Source organism: Lutra lutra, chromosome 13, assembly GCF_902655055.1.
Source record: "Lutra lutra chromosome 13, mLutLut1.2, whole genome shotgun sequence".
Classification (NCBI taxonomy): Eukaryota; Metazoa; Chordata; class Mammalia; order Carnivora; family Mustelidae; genus Lutra; species Lutra lutra.
This window is the reverse complement of record NC_062290.1, coordinates 44,146,955-44,171,804: the sequence shown is the minus strand read 5'-3', so window position 1 is coordinate 44,171,804 and position 24,850 is coordinate 44,146,955. Positions and strand designations below refer to the sequence as shown.

The window sequence follows — 24,850 nt, the reverse complement described above, 5'->3', positions numbered from 1 at the left end:
TGCATGGTGCAAGGAGAGACTGGGTTCTGGAGTCAGAAATACTTGACTTTGAGTTCTGAGCCTCAGTTCCTTCATGTGTAAGACTACCACCACCCTTCTCCTGGGCTTGTTGCATGGACTGAATGAGATAATATATGCCAGTGGCTACAGGAAACACTTGGAAAATCCCTCTTCCTGCAAAGCTGAAGAGATTAACGGACTATTGCAATGAATTTTTAAACAAGAGACTTGAAGCATTTGAGTCTTTTCCTAGGAAACAGGCCACTCATGAGCAGTAATGCAAGAAAAAATATGTTAAAATGTCCCTCTTTGGTTAGAAATCATGCTTGTTTGATTTTTATGTTTTTATAAAAGCACAGGGAGATATCTGCCACAAATGAGGTAAGAGTTGCAATAAGGTATCACCATGGGCTTCTATTTTTCTGCCCTGAGGGAAAATAATAAACTGTGTCAGAACATGTCCTCCCTTACCCTAGGAAAGCTCAGTTGGTGGCCAGCACGGAGGCTGGGCTGTGTGTGTAGACAGAGCTCCTCTATGTCCCCAGTCCTCGCTGGGGCAGCCACCACCACCACTGGCTTTGGGGGGCTGCACTGTGAAGACAATGGAAAACATCCTGCCCTCAGCAGGGCCTAAAATCAACACAATCCGGGTCTGAATAGTATTTGGCCCCGTGTGGAAGTAAGGCCAGAGGGAGCGAGCACAAACTTCAGGCTCCTCTCTCACTCAAGGACCTGACATTTCCATTTCCTGGTGATTAAAAGAACCAGTGTAGGAATTCCAGTAGACGTGTGACAGCATGAGACAGAAATGCTCTAGCTCTCCTTAAAGATATCATACAAAACAGGTTAATGGAAACAGCATCGGTAAGGGTAGTGCTGCTTGGAACAAAACTAAGGAGACACATAATCCTTAGCCTCAAGAAACATCCAAGGGCCGTCCAGCTCGGGTGCAGCCCAGGCTCACAAGATGTGACCAGGAATACACTTCCTCCAGGTGAGGGACTCATCCTGAAGTGATAGAGAAATAGCCCTTGAATATAATAAGAAGAGCGAGAACCTGGGAGAGTAGGTAAAAAATGGATTGAGCGAAAGTTACGTAGGGAGGGAGGGTGGGCAGAGTGTGAACCACTTCAAAATCCTCCTGGCCCTACTTCTTACACCAGCCAAAGCCCTGCATTCCATTCTGTGCAAGCTTTCACTGGTTTTGCACAGATCGGGGGACAGAGCCTTGCCTTGGGGTGAAGCCTGCCTCACTCTCACTTCCTGAGACCCACTTTTGTATTTGGCCCAGCAAAACCCAGAAGTGTGGGGGATAGGAGCCAAGAGATAAACATTTCCCACTTTAATTCGCCAAATGAGTGTTTCTCGTTGGTAGATTCCAGTAGATTTTGTGGTAGATTCCAGTAATCCTCGAACGCTTTTCACCAAGCAGGAGGGCACCTCATTAATGTACCTTTACATTGGCTTTTCTGCTTTTCTGTCCCAATTTCCTGCTTGCTGGCATCACAGTCCTCAAAAAAACTACCTACAGGCAAGTCTTGGTCTTGGGCTCTGCCTGCTGTTGGTATCAGGCTAAGAAAGTCAGGACCAGAAATAACCCTAGTAAGCAAAATTTCAGAATGGGATTTTGGAGCCGATCACCCACAAGTCCAAAGCCAAGACCCCATTTAAAAAGTGGTCATTGAAGGACAAAGCCCCACAGTTCTTACCTGTTGGGGATTAGGACTGGGTGCAGGAAGGTGAAGAGTGGCACTTGAGCATATGGGGAAATGGTAATTAGGAGGACTGTGACATTCACTGGCTTTGGTAACTGTTTTGAATATCATGAAAGAAAAAAAAAAAAAAGATAGCTCCAGGTCAGCCAACCATCAACCGTGAGAACCAGAGCTCCTCCAGGGCGGCATTTAGAAGACCCGTTATCTCCTGCAGCTGTAGGGCATACTAGGCTGGAAGTCAAGCTCACAATCCATCCAGGAGGCCAAGTTGCAAAGAAAATTAAATAAGCAGTCTTGATAACTCCATTATGTCAAAGCCAGGAAGAGTGGGACCCAGAGGACTGGGGTGGAGCCCTCTCAGTGGACAGGGCTCAGAACCCTGAACATTCCAAGTCCCCTGAAATCATCCCATCTGAAAGTAGCCAATCCTCCCTCCCCTTCGCCTGCTCTGAGACCCTGCAAAGACTAGGTCACCTGAGGCAACGACTGCTTTGTGAGCGCCCCCTGCCGCTTCTCACGGCCAAGCCACGAGGCTGGTAAGCAGCGTCCTAGCTCAGCACACTGATGGCGGGAGGAATGTGGCTCCTGCTCTGGGAGAAATGACCTGCAAACTGGAAGGAGAGGAGGCTAGCATGCCCAGGCAGGAATTGGGGGAAGATGTGTGGAAGTGATCTCAGGGGTGCCGAAATGGGTATGCAAAGTATAAGGCTGGAAAGGGGGAGTGTTTGCTGGTGTCTGAGGACCTCCCTGTGTGTGACTCAGCATCAACACCTGGAGCCCTCCTAACAGGTCACTGGGATAGCTCCTTGCAGCTTGGAAATATTGGTGGCCTGCAGTAACCAGATGGGGATGCCCAAGCTGCTTGACCTAATACTAAGGAAGAGGTGAGAAGATTCACGGAGGTGAGCACATTAGATGGGATATTTTTCCAGATGGTGGCCAATTATGCCAGCACCGTTTATCAATTAGACCATTAGCTTAGACCATTATTCACTTAACTAGAATGTCTCAATTTTTAAAACAACACTAATCACAGACTAGAAGTCATATAGAGGTGGGCATAGACGCAGCGATAGATTGTAAATGAGCACCAGTCTTTTGGAAGTGATGGAAGTGTTCTAAAACTGGATTTTGGTGAGAGTGCTAAACTAAGTTTACTAAAGATCATTACACTTTAAGTTTTACGGTAAGTAAATTTGATGGTAGGTACATTATTATATCCAAAAAGCAGCTATAGAAATCCAAGGATATTGTTTACACTTCGTAGCTTTAATTACTGTCTCTGAAGATGGCATTTCTTGAAGGCTACTGTTTGGGTGAAATGCCGTGACCCACTTCTTTCCAGCTCAGCCTCAGAAAGGTGCTGTGAAACTACGGTGTTGCTCCTACACTACAAGCACGTGACCCTTGTAAATAGCCAGTCTGTCGTGTCCTGGCTGGATAACTACGACGTGGGATCCCCAACCACGCCTTTTGTAAGAAGAGCAGGACCTCTGTTCTCTTCATAAGGATCACACGTTATTTCACTGGGTATCAATGTGATACCCAGATATGCCCAAAATAACTCACACATTAAAAGATCAGTTGCTTAAGCATCATGCCATTGGAAATAAAACTTAAGCTCTGTTTATGCACGATTATCAAAAAATCAGGGAAATTTGTCAGATTTTTAACTGGTGAAAATAGATTTTTTTTTTTTTTTTTGGCCAGCAGAGGGCAATCTTGGTCCCATGGAACTACTTTGGGGGAAGAAACAAAAGGGAAAAAAGAACGTAAAACATAGGATCATCAGATGGCATCAAAATCTTGGTGACTGGATAGGTTGGTCCCTCGGTGCAGCTTTCCCTGGGCTCCTGAGCTGTGTTCCTCCTCCCATCTCTATTTCCTACATAGTAAATTCCGATCCTTTGATAGTCCTAAAAAGAACAACCAAGGCATGAGAAAAGGGTGTTGCTGTTAAATGTCAGGAATTAAGCTGCGTGTTCTGCAATACTTTCCATGAGAAGGCAGGCACTATGAGGGGAGGGGAAGCTCCTTCCTCCTCTCCCTTCTTAGTCACCAACCCAGGTCTACTAAGTGAACCTCTTCCATGGCACTCACATACCTAAGGGTTCCAAGTGTGACCCGGGGTTTCTCAAGAGTGTGGTCCGAAGACCAGCTGCAGAAGAACGATGATTGAGTGGGGCAGGATGCCAGGTAAGCCTGCAGACACCGGGCTCCACTCTAGACAACCGGACCAGAAGCTCTGGGGTCAGGACCCAAGCCTCTGCATTTCAGCGTGCACTCTTGCTCATTCTGATAGGCACTGACAAGTGAGACTCACCGATCTAAAGAAAAGCATGAGATGTGACATTAACTCCTCTCACCATAAACATACCTCTCTCTGACTCCCTCACAAGACATAAAGTGAGCAGTAAAGCATGAAGGAAAGACGAGGAAGAAGGTGGGAATTCTAAGTCAGCACAGACTCAGACCCAGTGTGTTTTTTCTGTCAGCAGCTTATGTGGGGGAAACCCTGAGATGCTGTGGATTTGTAACCTTACTGAGGGTGTAAAACGCATGCAACGAATCTACCTAAACAACTGATAAATGTAAATCCCCCCCCAAAAAAAATCAAAGGAAAAAACAGAAAAAGTCAGAGAACAGCTGGCTTCATATTTAAAACATTTTTAGATGGACTAGTGCTCCCCAAACTTGTCCGAATGTGAGAACCACTTGCGAAGCTTGCTTAAAATACTGACACAGACCCTCCAGGGCATGTTTATGCAGCCCCTCTCATGACTGAAGGGGGACCTCTTAGGTGTGCAGCCAAATGCGTGCATTTCCCAGCCATTACTCTCTACAGAAAGTGGTGTTCAGTGTATGAGCACAAAGCACAACTTTGTTGGGGAAAAGCATGGATGAATGCATCTGTTTTGTCATGACTCTCGACATCAGAGGCAGAGCCTCCAAATGGGGAAGCAGGTGGCCCTTCATAAGTCTATCACATGGAGCAGCACCTTCAGGTGTGGTCCAGGAACTTCATAGGAAAGACAATTCCCGGGCTCCATCTCAGACCTCTGTGGGCAGGGCCGGGGCCTCTGACAGGCAATGCAGGATTCTGACACACGTGCATTTCATAAGCACCATAGTAGACGTTCCTAAACCTTTCTGGGGAGCGATACACCTTCCTCAGCCCCTCTACGGGCCATCTGATTCTGAGGAGCTGGAATGAAACCTGAAGGTGCCATTTGTGCAAGCACCCCCAGGTAACTCTTGTCATCTGTAAGTTTAGGAGACTCTGGGTTCCTTTTGGATTTCTTTACCTCCATGAGTCCTGGTAGAGGCAGAGGTTTGAGAAGATACATGTAAGAATCACTGGTGCAGCTTCTGCTGAACTCAAGTCTTTTCTGAAACTCTAGTCAACTGCCCTATCTGGGATGGGCGGGGTTGGGGGCGGGGGATAGAGCAGTGGATATGTGTCCTGTTCTCTCACCGTCAAGTGACTTCCATGAACAAGGCGTTGAGGTAACACTGACGGAAATGCCTCTGTGTCTAGGGTCACAGTTGGGGCTGAGCTCAGGGCCTCAACGGAGGGCCAGCATGGAGCTCAGGCACAGAGGGCTCCAGCAGCCCTTCCCAGTAGAGCACCCATGCTTGCTCCAGAAAACTTGGGGGCAGCACCCCGAGGCCCAGAACCAGAGGCCCTTCCCCAAAGGCAGAACCGAGAGAACAGGGCCTTGCCACTTGTGATAGGAGCCAGGACAGCACCCAGACTGAACATGGTTTAGAAAAACAAAGGAATGTGATTTTTTTTTTTTTTTCCAGGCACACACCAAACGGTTTTTAAGAAAGCCAAAACACTAGCAAGGAAATAAAGTGTGAAAAATGTTGCTTTTAAAATGTTGCTTCTCTCTACCTTCTGGTTTATCTCCTCCATCTCAAATTCTATAAAGCAAGCCTTTTATATGGCCCTATAGTCTCTTAATTTCACCATCAAGCAGCTCATAATTTCTCTCTCTTGCTAAGATACTTCGTAACATTGGTAAATTCTCATTTTTCTTTTATATGCTCTAAATCCGGTAACTATCATACATTACTTTGGGTAAACAATCAGCCTGTTAACAGAGCTTTCTTCTGGTATACCAGCCCCAAAGAGCTAAGTGTTTAAGGTTTAAAACCTTAGGCTTCAATCAAAATCATATATATTGAGCTTAACAAAGTGCTTGATAGGGTGTAATAAATAATGATGGTTTCCATTTCCTCCCCCTTGAATTCCAAGTATCATCTTATAAAAGTGTTGAATGTGCCCGATTTCCTGGTGTGAAAAGAATGATAGGAAATTCACACACCACTACAAATACAAACATTTTTACTGCTTAAAGGCCACTAAAAGCCTATAATCAGGATCGATTCTGCCAGGTGAATAACTCTACAGTTTGTCTGCCTGGAATATAAAGAAAGAAAAATTCCTGATTTAGTGAATGCTACATTTTTTTCAGACAACACATGGTAGTGTATGTGAAATCCTTGTTTCTGAGACCACATTTGCCAGGGGAGAAATAACCCAGATCACAGAGAAGCCTCCAAGTATCTACTCTTTTCTTTTCTTTTTTAAGATTTTATGTATTTATTTGACAGAGAAAGACACAGCAAGAGAGGGAACACAAGCAGGAGGAGTGGGAGAGGGGGAAGCAGGCTTCCTGACGAGCAGGAAGACCAACTCGGGGGCTCCATCCCAGGACCCTGGGATCATGAGCTGAGCCAGCGGCAAACACTTAATGGCTGAGCCACCCAGGGGTCCCTGCCTCCAAACATCTTTGCATTTTCTGGATACTGAAACTATATTCTGCACCCCTGCTGTAGACACCTTTATTTCTTGTCCGAAGGAAGTTACCACAATCGTAGCCTTGGGTGAGTATCAGCTCCTAATCACATTAAGGTAGTACAAAAAAGCCCAGGGTTCCTTTTCAAGAAAATAGTATTGCCATCCATGTTGCTCTCCATTCTTCTGCCTCCACAGCTGACAATCTGCTCCAGTCCTGTCAAGAATCACAGCTCTTCCCATCTCAAGTGTAAGGCCACCATGACTTAGGCATACATGATAGCTGAGTGACTTTCAATGATCTGACCTTTAGGTTCTTAGCATTCATTTATTCATTTATTCATTTTATATTTTAAAAAGTAGCCTTGTTGTTTTCCTTGACAGCTCCTTTAACGTGGGGCTCACAGCTGGTTCCCAGTTGCTGGGCCTAGGAATTGATAGTGCAGCCGCCTCTCCGTGCTGCCCTGAAAGTCTTCAGCCACCATCACCCAAAGTTCTAAGTGGATGCTTCAGGCTGCCACTTGGTTCACCATTAAATCCTTCCTACATCGTCATCATCGCTATCCTCATGGGATGAGAGGCAGCCTGCATAGTTCTTAATTTGGTTAATAAGAGTCTTAAAATAAGAACCTTAAGAGTGCCCCTATAGTTCCATTCAGACCACTAGAGGCTGTCTTGAAAACAGAGTCTCCAGATAATCCTGGTTGCCTAAATCCCTGCTAAGCGTACACAGAATAGGACTCAGCACATTCCAGGAGCTATGTTCTCTACCATACGGTCCCAAGGAAATTTCAATTCTTAGTCATGTCATTCTTGCTGTCTACTTACTTATAGCAAAGAGAAATTTTTCTCTTTAAGACCTGTCAGATCTACAGGAAAAAATGGGACAATTGCCTCACTGAACTTGTTTTCCATTTTAGTTCACGTTAGTTCGCTTCTGTTTCCACTTCAGACAGTTTATTCTGCGATTAGTCTTAGAACAAGTGTTTTGTCTGGGCTCAACTTCCCCAGTGGGTGGGCCACCGAACTGACTGCTCATTTCAGTATTCAAACTTCCGTAAAAAGCCTTCAGTAAAAATACAGAAATCAGGGGTACTGAACCTGGTGAGTGTCTTATTCATGCTAAGACTCCCTCAAATAAACATTAAGTTCTTCTTAGAAACTGTGTTCATGATACTTTTGCTTCACTTGATGCTGACTCATAACGAGATTACTCTATTTGGTGCAGAGTCTTGCTATTGGTTTCCCTTTGAATTTATAAAACGACTTTCCCACAGGTACAGTCCTACCAAGTTGTGTAACATTACAAACAAAGCAGTGATTCAAATATGGTTGAATGCTTGCATCTCTCTTTCTGGACTCTCTGTTCTGGACAGATCTTTTTTTCCTATCATGGCATCAATATCACACTATTTCAATCACTATAACTTTATGTCTAGAAAGAGTAAGTCTTCCAACTTTGTCATTCTTCAGGAAGAAATATCCCTTTCCATTTCTCTGTATGTTTTACATTTGTCTATTTTCACACATTACAAGAAAAGCTTCCTGAGATTTTGGTTGAAATTATACTAAGTCTATAGATCCATTTAGAGAGAAATAACATCTTTACAATGCTGAGTTTTCCGATCCATAAATATAGAGAGTCTCTTTACTTATTAAGGTCTTCATTTTTCCTCAAACATGTTTCATAATTTTCTGTGGAGAGTTCTTATATAATTCTTATTAGACTTATACCTATGGATTTGAATTTTTGTAAGTGATTTTTTTTTTACAGATTTTATTTATTTGACTGAGAGAGATCACAAACAGAGAGAAAGAGGAAGGAGCAGGCTCCCTGCCTAGCAGAGAGCCTGATGCGGGACTCAATCCCAGGACTCTGAGATCATGACCTGAGCTGAAGGCAGAGGCTTAACCTACTGAGCCACCCAGGCAGCCCTGTAAGTGATTTTTCAAATCACTTTTCTAATTGATTGTTACTGGTATATAGAAATAAAGTAACTTTTGAATATTGATCCTATACCTATGATACCTTATATACCTATTTTTCTGTATTTTCTCCATTCACAAGATCACTGGTAATTTCTTTTTAAAATTAGTTTTAAGAATTGATCTGTAATACCCTAACTCACGTAGCTAGCGAAAATATTTTCTTTTTTTTTTTTTTAAAGATTTTATTTATTTATTTGACAGACAGATCACAAGCAGGCAGAGAGGCAGGCAGAGAGAGAGGAGGAAGCAGGCTCCCTGCTGAGTGGGGAGAGCCCAATGCGGGGCTCGATCCCAGGACTCTGAGATCATGACCTGAGCCGAAGGCAGCGGCTTAACCCACTGAGCCACCCAGGCGCCCCGCGAAAATATTATTTTCATGTTAGAGCAGCTCATATACAGAACTTCATATATTAGGTTAAAACTGTTCATGTTAGATCAGAATATTTGGATTATTAGCCTCAGCATGGAAGAACACAAAAGGCACCCAATATATAAAAAACATGTTTATTTTCACAGAAGCTCAGAAAATAATATTCTGTAGGCACAGCTCCCCTCCCCCACCTCCACACGTGTGTGGAGAAAAGAATGATGGCTTTGGTCAATCTATTTTTCCCTATTTCTTTCTCTTTAAGCATGAAAGACAACAAAAAACTGGTTGAAATGGCATATTTTGTTTGTGTCTCTGAACATTCTATCTTTTTGATATCACCATTGATGGTACCTCTTGTAACTTCTAGAAGACTTCCTCTCCCCACTTTCTTATCTTCTCTCCCAAATCACCTTCTTCCTAGGATTACTTCTTGCTAACAAAACTTCCCTTGCTGCCAGAGAGGGACATCTGAGGTCAGAGCCAGGTCTGATTTGGCTGCATCAGAAGGCAATGGAGATTGAAAGGAGACCCCCCCGCAAAATAGACACGAAATAACGGACCAGAGCCTTTGGTTGTGTCTTCAGCAATATTTATTGGAAACGGCGATGCTTCCTGTGGTAAGAGGTTTATACATTAAGCAGTAAGATTTGCCTTTCACTCCACGTGACCCACTACCGCAGGCGGCACATCCGAAGCAGTACGTTCAACCTCTGAAGGAGTCTGTACAGCTAGATAAATAGAACTCTGGACACCTGACAGGACCTCATAACTGGTACAAAAAAACACAAAACCACTCATAAGCTTACATACAGCACTGTACACATGACATGAAGATGGACTAGAAGAGATGGATATAAAAGTAATGACTGAGGTGGGTAAAACTTTTGTATGTGCAGCCATACATCTTAAACTGCTAAGCACAAAAATCATCTTTATTTGGTCCTCATTGAGGGCAGAATCTGCACAAATGATGTTCAAAGAATATAGGGTGGAAGCGGAAAGGAAAGACAGTTACTGTTTCTTGGTCTAGGAACTAGTGGAAAAATGGTTTCTTGTGTTTTTCTCCTTGTGTCTCTGTGCAAATGGACTCATGAAGCACGTAATTCACAAATAAAACTGAAGTGAAGATATTTGTTCCCTCTTCCCTGTACCTTCAGAAATGGCCTAAATACATATGTGGTTTCTCTGCAGCAAGAAATTTAAGCTTGGAAACCAGATGTTTTCCCGTTTCCTCATAATGGAGAATCTCTTCTCTTCAGCCCCACCTACCAGGTACTGACTGCTAACTGTCTTGCTTAGAAATACAGCGGGAGTCCCCTCTGCCTTTACTAGCAGGGAGGGAAGAAAACTGGCTGTCCCTCAGAAACAGGCATAATAGGGAGGAACAAAACTGACTGTTTTCAGAAAAAGTTTTTAACTCACATTCAACACTTTCCTACCAATAGCATCAAGGGACTGACTCATTCAGACCAGAAGACAAGTTGCTGGTGAGGGAGGCTTTCTTCCACAATTCTGTGACTCACATACTTGGGAGGGGACAATGGGAAAGCAAGACCTTTCTCCTATTGAAACAGAGAACCTGAGACCTCGAGATGGCCCCTGGGTGATAGACAATATCTTCTATAGGATGGTTTTACTGTATTGTGGCTCATGGTCATATTCTAAGAAGCCAGAGCCTCCTGAGAACCATGTAAACAGCAGTTCCCTGACTACTGGCTGGTCTCAGATGGTGTTTAAAAAGCACATGCCATGCCTGCCAGCCTCAGAAGATACCACCCATCACCATGACTCTTGTGGGATCACATAAGTCAACCAAAGATACTCGGTGGGGCTTGATGACCTGGACCACTGCGGCCTGCATTTGGGATGTGTTGTAAGCAGCATTACCAAAGCAGTGGTTAAACTTAACTATCTGGGTCAAGAGGAGGTAAGCCTGCCAGCCTAACATCCTAATGAGGCAGGGCAACCAGAATCTCCACATAGTTGATGGGGAAGAAGCCTGACTGGCCATGAAGCATCCCCTCATACCAGTTCTCATCAATTTGGTTAGTGAGTGTGATGATATCACCCTCTTTAAAACCCAACTCCCCTTCATTTTCAGGTTCAAAGTCGTACAGAGCTCGGCAGCAAGGCTGATCCATCGGGGCACCTGGAAGTGAAAGCAGGAGAGAAGAACACAGAAAGACAAGGGGTATTTAACTCACATTTCTACCGCCTGCTTCACCTGCCTGGCCTGCAATCCCCCATGTTCCCCCCTCACTCCTCTTCCCTGCTGAAGCTTCCTCCTGTGGCTAGTCCCCAGTCTGTTGCATGGCATATGTCCTTCACCAGTCTTCAGAAGTTTTCTCAGATCCCTGGACATTGCTGGATGCCTGCTTCCATTTCCAGTATGAAAAATGGCCTCATCTATGCCTGTGACACATGCAACTCGGTCCACCGAGGTTTGCCTTCCTGACAATGTCCAGAGATGGGAGACCCAGTGACTTAAGGAGTTTTAATGAGATTAGATTAATGGAATATGGCCAGAATCCTTTCCATGTTGGCATTTAAAATCTCTGTACATGTGAAAGAGTTGAGTTCATTACAGGGACAATGCTTGACAATGTCAGAATAACAGTGCAGTTCTAATTTTTTAAAGGTAAGGACTCTAGTCTCTGGAAAACTGCTGTAACATGGTGAGAACAAAACAATGTAAGACCCTGGGTTCAAGTTCATGCTCTGAGTGACCTTGTACGAGGCACTTCCCTTTCAGTTTCCTTGTCTAGCATTAGAACTAACAGAACTTACTCCACGCTATTATTGTGGCTATTAAGTGATAGGTAAAAATTATATAATTACTCTCGGTAAACCATCGCATATATAAGGGTGAGTACATGGGAGTTCTGGCATACAAAAAGTAACATACTCTACCTTGAGTAAAATAATGAAGAATGGAACCATATCTTAAAAGTGATCTATTTTAAATGACCATCTATATTTAATATCACATGCATCCACATGGGCACGTAAACTCAGATATGTGCATACAGCTCTCGTCACCTTGATGACTTTATTTTTTTTTTTTAAAGATTTTATTTATTTATTTGACAGAGAGAGATCACAAGTAGACGGAGAGGCAGGCAGAGAGAGAGAGAGGGAAGCAGGCTCCCTGCTGAGCAGAGAGCCCGATGCGGGCCTCGATCCCAGGACCCTGAGATCATGACCTGAGCCGAAGGCAGCGGCTTAACCCACTGAGCCACCCAGGCGCCCCTTTGATGACTTTAAAGGGAAATATGTCATCTGCCTTTTCACTTAATGAAAGCAGAAAATGAACAAGTCTCCAAAAGAAGAGTGAAATATGTGGTTGGTTTTTGAATAGGGAGAAGCAAACTCACCACGATTTACATAGACTAGTCCTTGCAGCCAGCGAACTTCTAAGAGCCACTGCTCTGTTTACCCAACCCTGGGGGCTCCCCACAGGGAGGTGAACACAAGGACAGAGAGGACCAACTGTCACCACAGACATCACTTTTTCCTTCATGGTCTCCAGAGAGCACCTCATGAAACATTTCTTACTATAGAACATCAAATCCTGGGCTCCAGGGAAAAGAGGAGACACTGAATTTCTTGAAGCCCATGTCCAGTGTAAGATAGTTTCCACTTCTTCACCCAAGTGAATTGTTAAGGTTGAGAATGTTTCAAGCATGGGCTTTTACCTAATCTGTGTATAGTGGGTGGAGAGCAAGGGTGCCAACTAAAAGAACATATTATTGGGTATATGTCAATATTCCTGATAGAAAATAAATTTCAGCTTTTTACTATTACACCCACTTCAGTTACCAGGGTACAATGAGTTGGCTGAAGGTGGAGGAAGGAGGGAAAGCTAGCCAATGCTGAGATTTGAAATACGTTCACCTACAGATACATTCACCCATATGCTCCGGTGACTTGAGATCTCCAGCTGGTCATGCTGCTGGAGCTGCAGTCCATGGGTTATATGTGAGTGTCTGTGGGTGTGCCCTGCCGGGGTGTTCATGCTCATGCATGCTGGAACGCAGACGGGAAAGACAGGAAACAAAGATGGTGCTCCCGGCACCCAAGTGACACATTAGGGTGACTTAACACCACAAAGGAAGGTCAAAGTCAAATGTGTTACTTAGGAGGTTAATGTGTGTTGATGATGGGGGAGTGAGAGAAAAGGGGACGTACAAAGGAAGTTTTCCAGAGGAGAGAAGAGGGAAAAGGAGGGAAAGAAATAATCAATGAGAAAAGAAGGAAGGAGAGCTTTAGAAGAGTTTCCACCTGATGAAACCATCCTGCAAGAAATGGGTCACTGTAGAGCTCCTGTGTAGCCAGACTGGGCTGCGCCTAGAATTCTGGGACAGTGTCAGTGGGGTGTGCCCATGGCCCGTGTCATGGGGTCTGCAGGTCTCAGCTCCTTACCTGCAGGTTTGGGTGTACCCGTGTGGGACAGGCCCCCGTTGGGCTGAGTACTGTCTCCCGTTGTAAACTCCAGGCTCATTCGTGGCTTGGGCTGATATTCCCTTCTAGGCTGAGATGAAGCTTGTCTTATTCTGCATTAAAAAGAAAAAGGACGGGGGATAAGAGTAAGGAGCCAATTAAGAAGCAAAAGAAAAGCAGAACATCAGGAAGGCTACTAACGTGGAGCAAGGAAAATCTAAAACAAAAACAAAAACAAACAAACAAACAAAAAAACACCCATAGCCACTTTCTGTGTTTCTGTCTCTGCTTTCCATGATGCCCCTCTGTGGTCCAGCCCTCACCATCTCATTCGGTCTCTCCCTCACTTATTCAGAGCTCGCTTTGCAAATGCGCAGTCTGGTAGATGTTGAGAACACAAAAGGAACAGGACATAGTTCCTGCCTCAAGCAGCTTACGGTCAGTAAGGGAGAGGACCGAATGTAAACCCCTGAGGACTAGAAACCATAGTGAATGTTGTTACAGAGAGATACAGAATGCTATAGGGAGTGGGGAAGAGTCTCCCTGTCCACAGGAAGGCTTATGGAGAGGGAGAAAAGACAGCTAAGGGTCATTTCCAGATAAACAGTCCTTTCCAGAAGAAAGGGTTTAAGGGCTGGAGAAGGCTTGGAGCGAGGAAATACCGTGTGCCCTGGGAACACTGAGTGGTTTGAGATATAAGAAACAGGAAAGAAATGAGGGAAGACAGGAGCAAAGTGGAAAGGTATGACTAATTAATATCTTCCCCACACCTCTAAGTATTTTCCAGAGTCTCAGGTGTTCATGAAGCAAAGCGTACAGCAGATTTGCAAAGAAAGGGAGGGTTCAAGGTATGGTGATTACAGAATGATACTGACTTTGAACATATGTCAGAGGAAAAAAGGAAAATGGCTCTTTGTGCTCAGTGGATGTCACAAAGACATATGGTGCTTCTTTAGTATGTTGAAGTGCATGGATTTGAATCTTTCAAGAGGCTTCAGTGGGTAACACACATTCCCACAAGGGTACACTGAGGAAAGATGGACAAAGTGACACATAGGACAGCATGGGGCGTCTGCCTACAGCTGTCAGGCTGTGACCTGCAAGTAAGTCCAGGGAGACCTAGTCACAAAGAAAATGAGCTCTGCCCAGCCGTGGTGCACACCTGAGGAGGAGAAACAGGCATACGAAAGCTGTCTCTCTGATGGCAGAGGACTTGCTCCCCATTCAGAGAAATACTGCAACAAGACTCAGCCTTTCAAATACATGATGCTTGCCCGGCAAACCCCTGCTGCACCACTGGGTAACCCAGGGTGAGTTACTTTATCTGCCTGGGCTTTCCGCCTGTAGGTGAGGCTAATCACACGTCATCGTCTACAGGGCTTTCGGAAGTCTAATGATGATACGCCTTGGGCACCCACCCAGAATATCTGCTCAGCAATTCACACCGTTATCACTGGGAGCGTCCTGGCTTCCCACCTGCGGCAGCCAACATACAACCCAGAACGGACCTCTCATCAACACAAGATTAGACTCAATGGAACAAAGTAAAACAAAGCACAAGACACAAGAAAATCGAAACGAATGATCCACAAGGTAGGATCAGCAGGAATTTTGGCAGAAGCTTTTCTTCAGATGTATTCTATTATTTCCATTTCTTTACCCACCGTATCAGAGGAAGAAAATGAGAATATAAAATTCAGGAACTGTGAGATACCTTTCTTCCAGTCTGACGGTGACTTGCTGCAGGATCTGGACGGCCTGCTTGTGGTACTCCAGCTGGGCTTGGACGAGCGCAGACAGCTGGCTCACCTGTTCGATCTGCAGGCCAACGGGGGTCATGACTCAGTTATCAGGTCACCATCCTACTCACCATCCAACTCCTACTGCCCCGACACACAGCCCAGCGCTCGAAGATTCTGTAGGTTCCACATCAGGTAAGGATAAGAAGCATCTATATGCTTGGAAATGTCAGTACCATGCAGAGAAGGCACATTGTCAGGAATCCTTCTAAAGATCCCACACCTCTCACTGAGTAATCTCATTGTTAGCTACCAAGTTCCAGGTAGGATTTGGCTAATTTTATTGATTTCCTATAGAAAAGAAGACATTGACCAAAGGAGACTTTGCTCCCTATGCTTTTCATGCTATTAGTGTTAACAAAAATATGAATATTGATTTTCCACGTGCGGCAGCATGGAGGCAGTTTGGCAGGATGGAAAATCCTATTCCTCTATCAGCCTCATCTGTAACATAAAGGGGTTGGGTCAAGTGACATCTCGGGTTCATTTCAGCTCCAGTACTCTAGGCATCCCTAGTTACTCTTCATTTTGTGTCTCGGATTGTGATCTGGCTGAATATTGTCCTCCAAGTCAGCATTAAAAAAAAAAAAAAAAAAAAAAAAAAAAAAAGGCAGCCGTCCCAAGAGTTTTGGAGGTGGAATGGGGCACTGGGTACAGGGAAGGAGCACTGTACCTCAGGTCACCCCTGTGCCTACAGCATTCCTCTTCAGTAGGTAGGTGGGACACCAGCTGTTCTACATAAACACCAACCTCTACTGTCTCTGGGTGGTGGGGAAGTCCAGATATGTTCAACCCGCCCACCCTGTCACCAGTCAGGGCAAAGCAGTGAAGTGATCAACACACAGAGGCTCTGTAAACACCTTGAGAAAATCTGGTCAACAACTGATAAGGCCAGACGTGGGCATGAACAAGAACTTGAAAACTGCTTAGCTGGCTTTATTACAGGAGTGGTCGGAAGTCCTCATAACTATAGGGCTGAAAGAATTCACAGAATATAACTTCTAAAGCCAATGAATAATAATTTAGCACACTGCCGTGGTACCTGGGGGCTCAGTTAGTTAAGCATCTGGCTTTTGATTTCAGTTCATGTCATCTCAGGATTCTGCCCTGTATTTTGACAAAGTGGGACTGAGCCTCATGTTGGGCTCCACACTGGGCATGGAGCCTGCTGAAGATTCTCTTTCTCCCTCTCCTCCTTCCCCCTCTTCTCTGTCTCTCTCTCTCCTTCTCTAAAATAAAAAATAAACAATAATAGTAATTTGGTGCACTAGAAATGTAAAAGGAGCTTTTAAACTACATTGCCCCAAATACACTATCTATGCTACAATCATCAATCTCAATTGAAATTAGTTTTTGAAAGAAAATATCACCTTCACCTCAAAATACAGGACACCTTAACCTATACTGAACCCTCAATGCTAAATGTATTTTAGGTCATATTCCTTTATAATTTGAAGTCATTCTGCCCTGTATTTTGACAAAGTATTTCAAGCTACTAGACTTTTACTTGGATCATCAGAAACATTCTTCATCTTCTCATGACTGGTAATTCCTTATGATCATGAGTAGACAAACATCTCACTAAATTAAACCATGGAAATACAGGGAAAAAAAAACCTCTCACCATTTCTTGATCTACTTTATTATTTCAAATTATTTTAAAGAAATATCTATCAAAATTCTTACTACATAGTATAATTAGATATGAACAGTTTAAATTATATAACCTTTTAATATAATCTTGAGCCTCAATGGCAAGATTAAATTAGAAACCACGGAGAGGCACTCACATCCATCTCCAAGAGATTGAACATGCTGGACTCAGCAATTTCTTTAGATTCATCGAATTTCTCCAGAGCCTGACGGAGTTCTTCATCTGGAATCTTGCCTTGTCGTTTCTTCTTATAATCAAAGTCCAGGCGTCGACCCTCCAACTTCTTTAGATGATGCTGAAAAAGTCAAGGGCAGGAATGTGCTTTGAAAGGGCTCATGGAACAGGTTTATTTACAGCTCACTTCTCCATCATGTCTATTAGCTTCCAAAATAAGACAGGCTAAGTTCTAAAATATAACGTCGCCAGAAGAATAAAGAAAACTGCATCAGTGGGGCAAATGCGTCCAAAGGCTAAATGTGGAGAAGCATCTTTAAAAATAATTAAGGGCAAGAAAGAAATTTGGGGAATTACCAGTGCTCTTTATTTTCTGCCCTTGCTGGGCCAAAGCCAAGCTGGAATAGGTCTTTCCAACCCATGACAGGAGCTGGGAATGTGTGCATATGGCCATCCACGTGCAAAACACTGCTACACAGAACCCACACAATCCCATCTTCAAGAGAAATGGTGTCTTGTGAGAAGGTAGAGGAAAAACAATTTCCTTGAAGAGAAGTGGGAAAGACTCATTCTTGCTTCTTCAGTCCTAGCACACTAGCCCTAGAAAGGGCTATCTTTGAGGAAACCAGTCTGTGAGAATCACCCAAGTTGCTTACAGAAATATGGATACTGATCACCTGCATTAAAATATCCAGGGCCAGGATCTAGGAATCTATATCTTCTTTTTTTAAGATTGATTGATTGATTTGTCAGAGAAAGAGAGAAAGAGAGCGAGTGCACAAGAAGGGGGAGTGGTAAGCAGAGGGAGAGGCAGGCTCCCTGCTGAGCAGGAAGCCAGATGCCAGACTCAGTCCCAGGACCCTGGTATCATCATCTGAGCCGGAGGCAGACACTTAACAGACTGAGCCACCCAGCCGCCCCTAGGAATCTATATCTTAACTCTTATCCTTGTTGACTGATGTGGCTTCAAGGAATCCCGGATAAGTTTGAGTCTCCGATTTGGTAGATGATGAAACTCAGTAGAAAAAGTCTAACTTGGAAGAGATGCTAGATGGGGTCTAATGACCCACAGCGTTGTTTCCCAAAGTGAAAAGTTATCTTTTTTTATTCGAAGGGATGTAGTATTTCATTACTAATGGGTGGGAGAAAACACTAGATTTCCCTGATCCTGGGTATGTATGGCAAGAAAGGGAGGGAGATGAAAGGAGAGTTGGGAGTGGTGAAGGAATAAGAAGGAAAAGAGGAAGAAAAATATCCTAGACCTTCTCTCCCACTGTACAACCTCCCATCCATGCCCTGAGCCAAGTTAGATGTTTGTTCCTTTGAAAGGGATATTCTTGTAACACATGTGAACTTGTAGTCAACTGTAGGGTAGAGTATTGGGGTCAGGGTTAATATTGTAGATTAAGAGTGAGTCTGCCACTTACTACTGTAATCTTGAGCAAGTAATAAGACAAAGGAGACTCAGTCTGGAATAAAGAGATCTAGGGGACTTCAAGTTGTGGATTACCATGTTACAGTGAAGTTAATTTCAGAGAAGTTTCACAAATATTTGTCGAAGGAATGAATGAGAAAACATTATACACCTAGTTGGAGGTTAAGCCAGTTGAACTTTATTTCTTTGGAACAGCTCTATGTGTTTTATAAAGAGGAGGATTTTTCTTCCTCAGTCCTAACAATCACTATGAAAATATGGAAACATGTGTTTATGGATAGTATAACAATTTACCTAAGCTAACAACTGATACAGCTAGCCTTTCAGAGGATGAAATCAGCCCAGAAAGCCATAATTAATAAAAGTGGGTAGTATCAGGGAAGGATATTATTCCCCTGGAGGAAAAAAAAGGTTGATAATCTGAAAACTCAATGTGGATAAGTCGAATGTATTAAGTGGCACAGTCATAATAGTGGAATAAAGTATTGCATTTCTGGTTTCTCTCAATTTATCTTGCTGAGTTATTTTGTAATTCAAACGTCACCACACATGACAAGCTTGAAAAAATGTTTTCTGAGGGGAAAAGGGCACCTACATTTGTAGGTTCAAACCAGTCACTTCCCAAAGATCAGTTGCAGATACCTGAATTTCTCTCAGATCTTTGTCATGAAGGTTCTGAAGGGATCGAGCTGAAGTTCTGCTTCACCTCCATGTCCAGAGAGTCCTTCACTTCTGAGAGCTCCCTCATGGCCTCCCCCACCTCACCAAGTGCTGGGCCTGCAAGGGGAGAATGACTCTCTTGTACGTTAAAGGACAAAGGTGAAAGGTACCTGCAGTAAGAGAACCACCACAGGTGAAAACCCAAGGACTCCTGCCTGTCTTGTAAAGACAGCCAAGATACAGGCAATATATAATGCTTTTCAGAGAACACTGTATTTTCTGCCTGAGATGGTCCATACAGTACAACAGAGTCAACGTTACCAAGGGGATGGTATTCCATATTATGAAGAACATGAAATTCTGTTTGTCCTTTAAGAAGCAACTGGGGAAGCTCCCTGCCCTCCCTTGTCAGTACTGGGCTAGTAGGGAACCCATTTAAGGCCAATGCATTTGGTGGAAGCAAATACCAGGAACAGAGGGCAGGGTTCAAACAGGAAGGACAGTCAATCGCTGAGACTGACTATCATGAAGAAGTGAAAGAGAAGTGTTGTGTATGGTGACTAAGGATGGAGGAGAGAGGGGTGAAGGAATTCACCCGGGGCTGTAGAATTGGGTAACATGTACAGAAGAGCAGAGACTGAAGGGAAAGCTCATGGGGAGGGGTGTTACATCATGCTGACTGTTCCCTCTGCCTCAACACTCAGTCATGCTGGGCACACTGCACAGTTAGTTTCCAGGCATCTGGATATGTTCATAGGCTACCGTGAAGACTGGGATCTCATCAGGGAAAAAGAAAGTCTACAAAACTATGACAAATCACACTAAAAATGACAAAATGATCCTGAAGGTAAACTTTTGGCCTCGTCTCTAAGACATAAAACTGGGAACTAAAATATAAAACGGTTGGAATCATCTCCTGCAGAGTGTCTTACTGGCATGAAATCCCCATGGACAAATGAAAGAACTCAAGTGTGGAAAGCAGTCATTACCAAAGTTGCAGTCGTCTCCCAGCTCTCTCCCAAACTTGAGCATGGCTTCCGCTAGCAGCGCCTCTGCCTGAGGATAGCCTGGCCCCTTCTCCTGGCCGCGGATTTTTGACATGGTGTTGATCATGCTGAGTTTAGCTCTGGAAGCTGGAGGCAGAGAGAGCAAACAGTTTCATAGTAGGCAAGGTGATACAGTGGAGACAGGGCTGGATGAGAATCAGGCCCTAACTGGTCCATAAACCAGCTCAGTGACGGACAAATACATCTTCACCTTCTCTAGTACAGGCAAGTTGGCCCACAGATAGATACAGACAGACATTTTTTCTTTCATCCCTGAAATTTCCCTTTCTCTCAGTATCTTATGAGGAACTTAACAGAAAAGGCAAAGCTCTTCTGGGGGGAGATCCCACCCGCCATCATGCTCTCTTACCCAATTTCCCGTGCACCTTTCCGATCCTCTCTTCATTGAGGCAGCCCCTCTGTGGAGCCGGGAGGCCCCACAGAAAGCTTTTTTAAAACCCCTGAATTAGGTATTCTCTGTTTTAGGATTCTAGTTTTATATTTCAACCCTAGGAATCTATGACAAAAGTATGAAACTGTTAATTCTTGCAGTGTGAGTTAAGCCTCATGTTAAGTTTCACTTACACCCTTATTTTCAAAATCACTGCTCAACTGAGATTCTGATCGTAAACAGACCCATGAAGAACAGAAATATCATGTTCATTAAAAAGGCTTAATCACTTCCCCAGCACATAATGGCTTCTGAGAATTAGTTTTGTGCCACAAAGACAGCACTTCAATTTCTTTTTTGCTTTTGTTTTAAAAGGAGATGCCTAGAAAGCAATTCCAGTTTTCATGGAAGAAGAAGTTTTGCTAACACCCGGTGAAGGAGATTTTCCTGATGCTCGGATACCGGGTTTCCTCAGGTTCATTATTAGAGTTGGGGCTGTACATTAGCCTAGGACTATGCCCAGGATCCCACTGGCATGGAAACCCTGATAGAATCACAGCCAAAGGCACTTCCGGCATTCAGTGGCTAATAGTTAATCTTGAAACATTTGTTCCAAATAGGCCTTTTTTAAAAAGTTATTTTTATTAACATATAATGTATTATTTGTCCCAGGGGTACAGGACTGTGATTCATCAGTCTTACACATTTCACAGCACCATAGCACATACCCTCCCCAATGTCCATAACCCACCCACCCTCTCCCTACCCCCTTACCCACCCGCAACCCTCAGTTTGTTTTGTGAGATTAAGAGTCTTTAAATTTTTATTTAAATTCCAATCACTTAACATCATGTTATATTAGTTTCGGGTGTACAATATAGTGATTCAACAGTCCCCTTTAACACCTGGTGCCCATCACAACTGCACCCTTTAATCCCCATCACCTATCTCACCCATCCTCTCCCCTGACCCCATAACCATCAATTAACTCTTAATCATAGTTAAGAGTCTGTTTCTTTGTTTGCCTCCTTTTTTCCCATTTGCTCACTTATTTTGTTTCTTAAATTCCATGTATGAGTGAAAGCATATGGTATTTGTCATCTTCTGACTATTTCACTTAGCATTATACTCTAGCTCCATCCATGTCATTGTAAGTGGCAAGATTTCATTCTTTTTTATGGCTGAGTAATATTTCATTACACACACACACACACACCATCTCTTTTCTTTTTCCTCAGATCTTGGGTTAGGGTTAGGGTCAGGGTGATGATATGTGCCTGGTATCCTGCAGTTCAGGATCCTTCAGAGGATTAGTGTTAGGGTTTAGGGGTTGGGATTAGGGTTAGGGCTCAGGTATGTGTCTGATATCCTACAGTTCAGAGATCTCGCAAGAGAATTAACCCCCAGATTTATGCTAGGGTGAAAGCAGACATGGCAGCCATCTATCAAGCTGAGGCAAGCTGGGATTGTGGGCTCCAAATATTCTTTGGTTTTTTAAAGTTTTTATTTTAATTCCAGTTAGCTGACACACAGTGTTATATCAGTTTCAGGTGTACAATGTAGTAATTTAACACTTCAGTATATCATAAAGAGACTTTTATTTAAATTTGGGCTTCCAAGGTCAAAACTGGAGATGAGGAGAGTAATCATGAGAGGGTCCCTCCTGGCTCTGCCCCAGGGATATTATAATGAACAAGGCAGCTATACTGCCTGCCTTTAGGAAGTTCACAGTGAATTAAGGGTGACATCTATCTTAAAAGCAATTAGAATGAAGTGTATATACTTAGTGCCATGCTGGGGAATTATAGCAAGTTACAGAAGGATAGCATCACCCCAGTCTGTGGGGGTGGGGCTTTGCAAAAAAGGATTCTGGAGGGCAGTATCTTCAAGTTTAGAATCACATAGTGAGTAGCAGTTAGCAGTTAGCTGGCCTAATATGTAAAGCCTGGTGATAACTGAAAAAATATATATAACTCACATATTCTTCGCTTTTCAGAGAAAAATATATATGATACATGTTAAATTTCAAAAATTGAAAATTCCGGGGAGGAGTCAAGATGGCGGAGAAGTAGCAGGCTGAGACTACTTCGGGTAGCGGGAGATCAGCTAAATAGCTTATCTAAAGATTGCAAACACCTACAAATCCAACGGGAGATTGAAGAGAAGAAGAACAGCAATTCTAGAAACAGAAAATCAACCACTATCTGAAAGGTAGGACTGGCGGAGAAGTGAATCCAAAGCGACGGGAAGATAGACCGCGGGGGGAGGGGCCGGCTCCCGGCTCCCGGCGGAGCAACGGAGCAAAATCGGGACTTTTAAAAGTCTGTTCCGAGAGGGACATCGCTCCAGAGGCTTAACTGGAAGCCCAGGCGGGGTCAGCGCGGCCTCAGGTCCCGCAGGGTCACAGAAGGATCGGGGGTGTCTGAGTGTCACAGAGCTTACCAGTATTAGAACGGGGAAGCCGGCTGCAGAGACAGAGCCGAGGAGTGACTCTCAGCTCGGGGTTGCCTTGAACCGGTCGCAGGCTCGGTCAGCTCGGAGCGCGGCCGGAGGCCAGGATGACGGGAGTCATTGGGCGCTGTTCTCTGAGGCCGCACTGAGGAGTGGGGCCCTGGGCTCTCGGCTCCTCTGGGCCGGAGACCGGGAGGCCGCCATCTTCATTCCCGTCCTCAGGAACTCTACGGAAAGCGCTCAGGGAACAAAAGCTCCCGAAAGCAAACCCGAGTGGATTACTCAGCGCGGCCCCGGGTAAGGGCGGTGCAACTCCGCCTGGGGCAAAGACGCTTGAGAATCACTACAACAGGCCCCTCCCCCAGAAGATCAACGGGAAACCCAGCCAGGACCAAGTTCACCTACCGAGGAGTGCTGTTTCAATACCAAGGAGAGCGGCAGAATTCCAGAGGAGAAGAAAGCAAAGCACGGAACTCATGGCTTTCTCCCCATGATTTTTTAGCCTTGCAGTTAATTTAATATTTTTTTCTTTTTCATTTTTTTTTTCTTTTTCTCTTCTTCTGCTAAAATTTTTTAACTTTTACCGTTTTCTTTTTTAATGTTTTTTAAATAGTTTATCTAATATATATATATTTTTTCCTCTTTTTATATTTTTTCTTTATCGGCTTTCTTTTTTTAAATAGTTTCTTTTTTTTTTTTTTCTTTTTGAACCCCTTTTTATCCCCTTTCTCCCCCCTCACGATTTGGGATCTCTTCTGATTTGGCTAAAGCATATTTTCCTGGGGTTGTTGCCACCCTTTTAGTATTTTACTTGCTCCTTCATAAACTCTTATCTGGACAAAATGACAAGGCGGAAAAATTCACAAAAAAAAAAAAAGAACAAGAGGCAGTACCAAAGGCTAGGGACCTAATCAATACAGACATTGGTAATATGTCAGATCTAGAGTTCAGAATGATGATTCTCAAGGTTCTAGCCGGGCTTAAAAAGGCATGGAAGATATTAAAGCAACCCTCTCGGGAGATATAAAAGCCCTTTCTGGAGAAATAAAAGAACTAAAATCTAACCAAGTGGAAATCAAAAAAGCTATTAATGAGGTGCAATCAAAAATGGAGGCTCTCACTGCTAGGATAAATGAGGCAGAAGAAAGAATTAGTGATATAGAAGACCAAATGACAGAGAATAAAGAAGCTGAGCAAAAGAGGGACAAACAGCTACTGGACCACGAGGGGAGAATTCTAGAGATAAGTGACACCATAAGACGAAACAACATTGGAATAATTGGGATTCCAGAAGAAGAGGAAACAGAGAGGGGAGCAGAAGGTATATTGGAGAGAATTATTGGAGAGAATTTCCCCAATATGGCAAAGGGAACAAGCATCAAAATTCAAGAGGTTCAGAGAACCCCCCTCAAAATCAGTAAGAATAGGTCCACACCCCGCCACCTAATAGTAAAATTTACAAGTCTTAGCGACAAAGAAAAGATCCTGAAAGCAGCCCAGGAAAAGAAGTCTGTAACGTACAATGGTAAAAATATTAGATTGGCAGCAGACTTATCCACAGAGACCTGGCAGGCCAGAAAGAGCTGGCATGATATATTCAGAGCACTAAATGAGAAAAACATGCAGCCAAGAATACTATATCCAGCTAGGCTATCATTGAAAATAGAAGGAGAGATTAAAAGCTTCCAGGACAAACAAAAACTGAAAGAATTTGCAAATACCAAACCAGCTCTACAGGAAATATTGAAAGGGGTCCTCTAAGCAAAGAGAGACCCTAAAAGTAGTAGATCAGAAAGAAACAGAGACAATATACAATAACAGTCACCTTACAGGCAATACAATGGCACTAAATTCATATCTCTCAATACTTAACCTGAATGTTAATGGGCTAAATGCCCCCATCAAAAGACACAGGGTATCAG

General features: G+C 43.7%; 1 protein-coding gene across 1 annotated transcript in view; it reads right to left on the bottom strand.

Annotated features, from left to right (window-relative positions):
* Positions 1 to 9,450: 9,450 nt before the first annotated feature.
* The window catches only part of SH3GL2 (SH3 domain containing GRB2 like 2, endophilin A1), a 220,498-nt gene continuing 205,098 nt past the window's right edge, over positions 9,451 to 24,850 (bottom strand). Inside the window, 7 exon segments of the mRNA XM_047700952.1 lie at positions 9,451 to 11,027; positions 13,301 to 13,431; positions 15,033 to 15,136; positions 16,908 to 17,066; positions 19,023 to 19,064; positions 19,066 to 19,157; positions 20,030 to 20,173. Of these exon segments, the coding sequence (XP_047556908.1) occupies positions 10,828 to 11,027; positions 13,301 to 13,431; positions 15,033 to 15,136; positions 16,908 to 17,066; positions 19,023 to 19,064; positions 19,066 to 19,157; positions 20,030 to 20,173 (872 nt within the window). The 3' untranslated portion in view covers positions 9,451 to 10,827.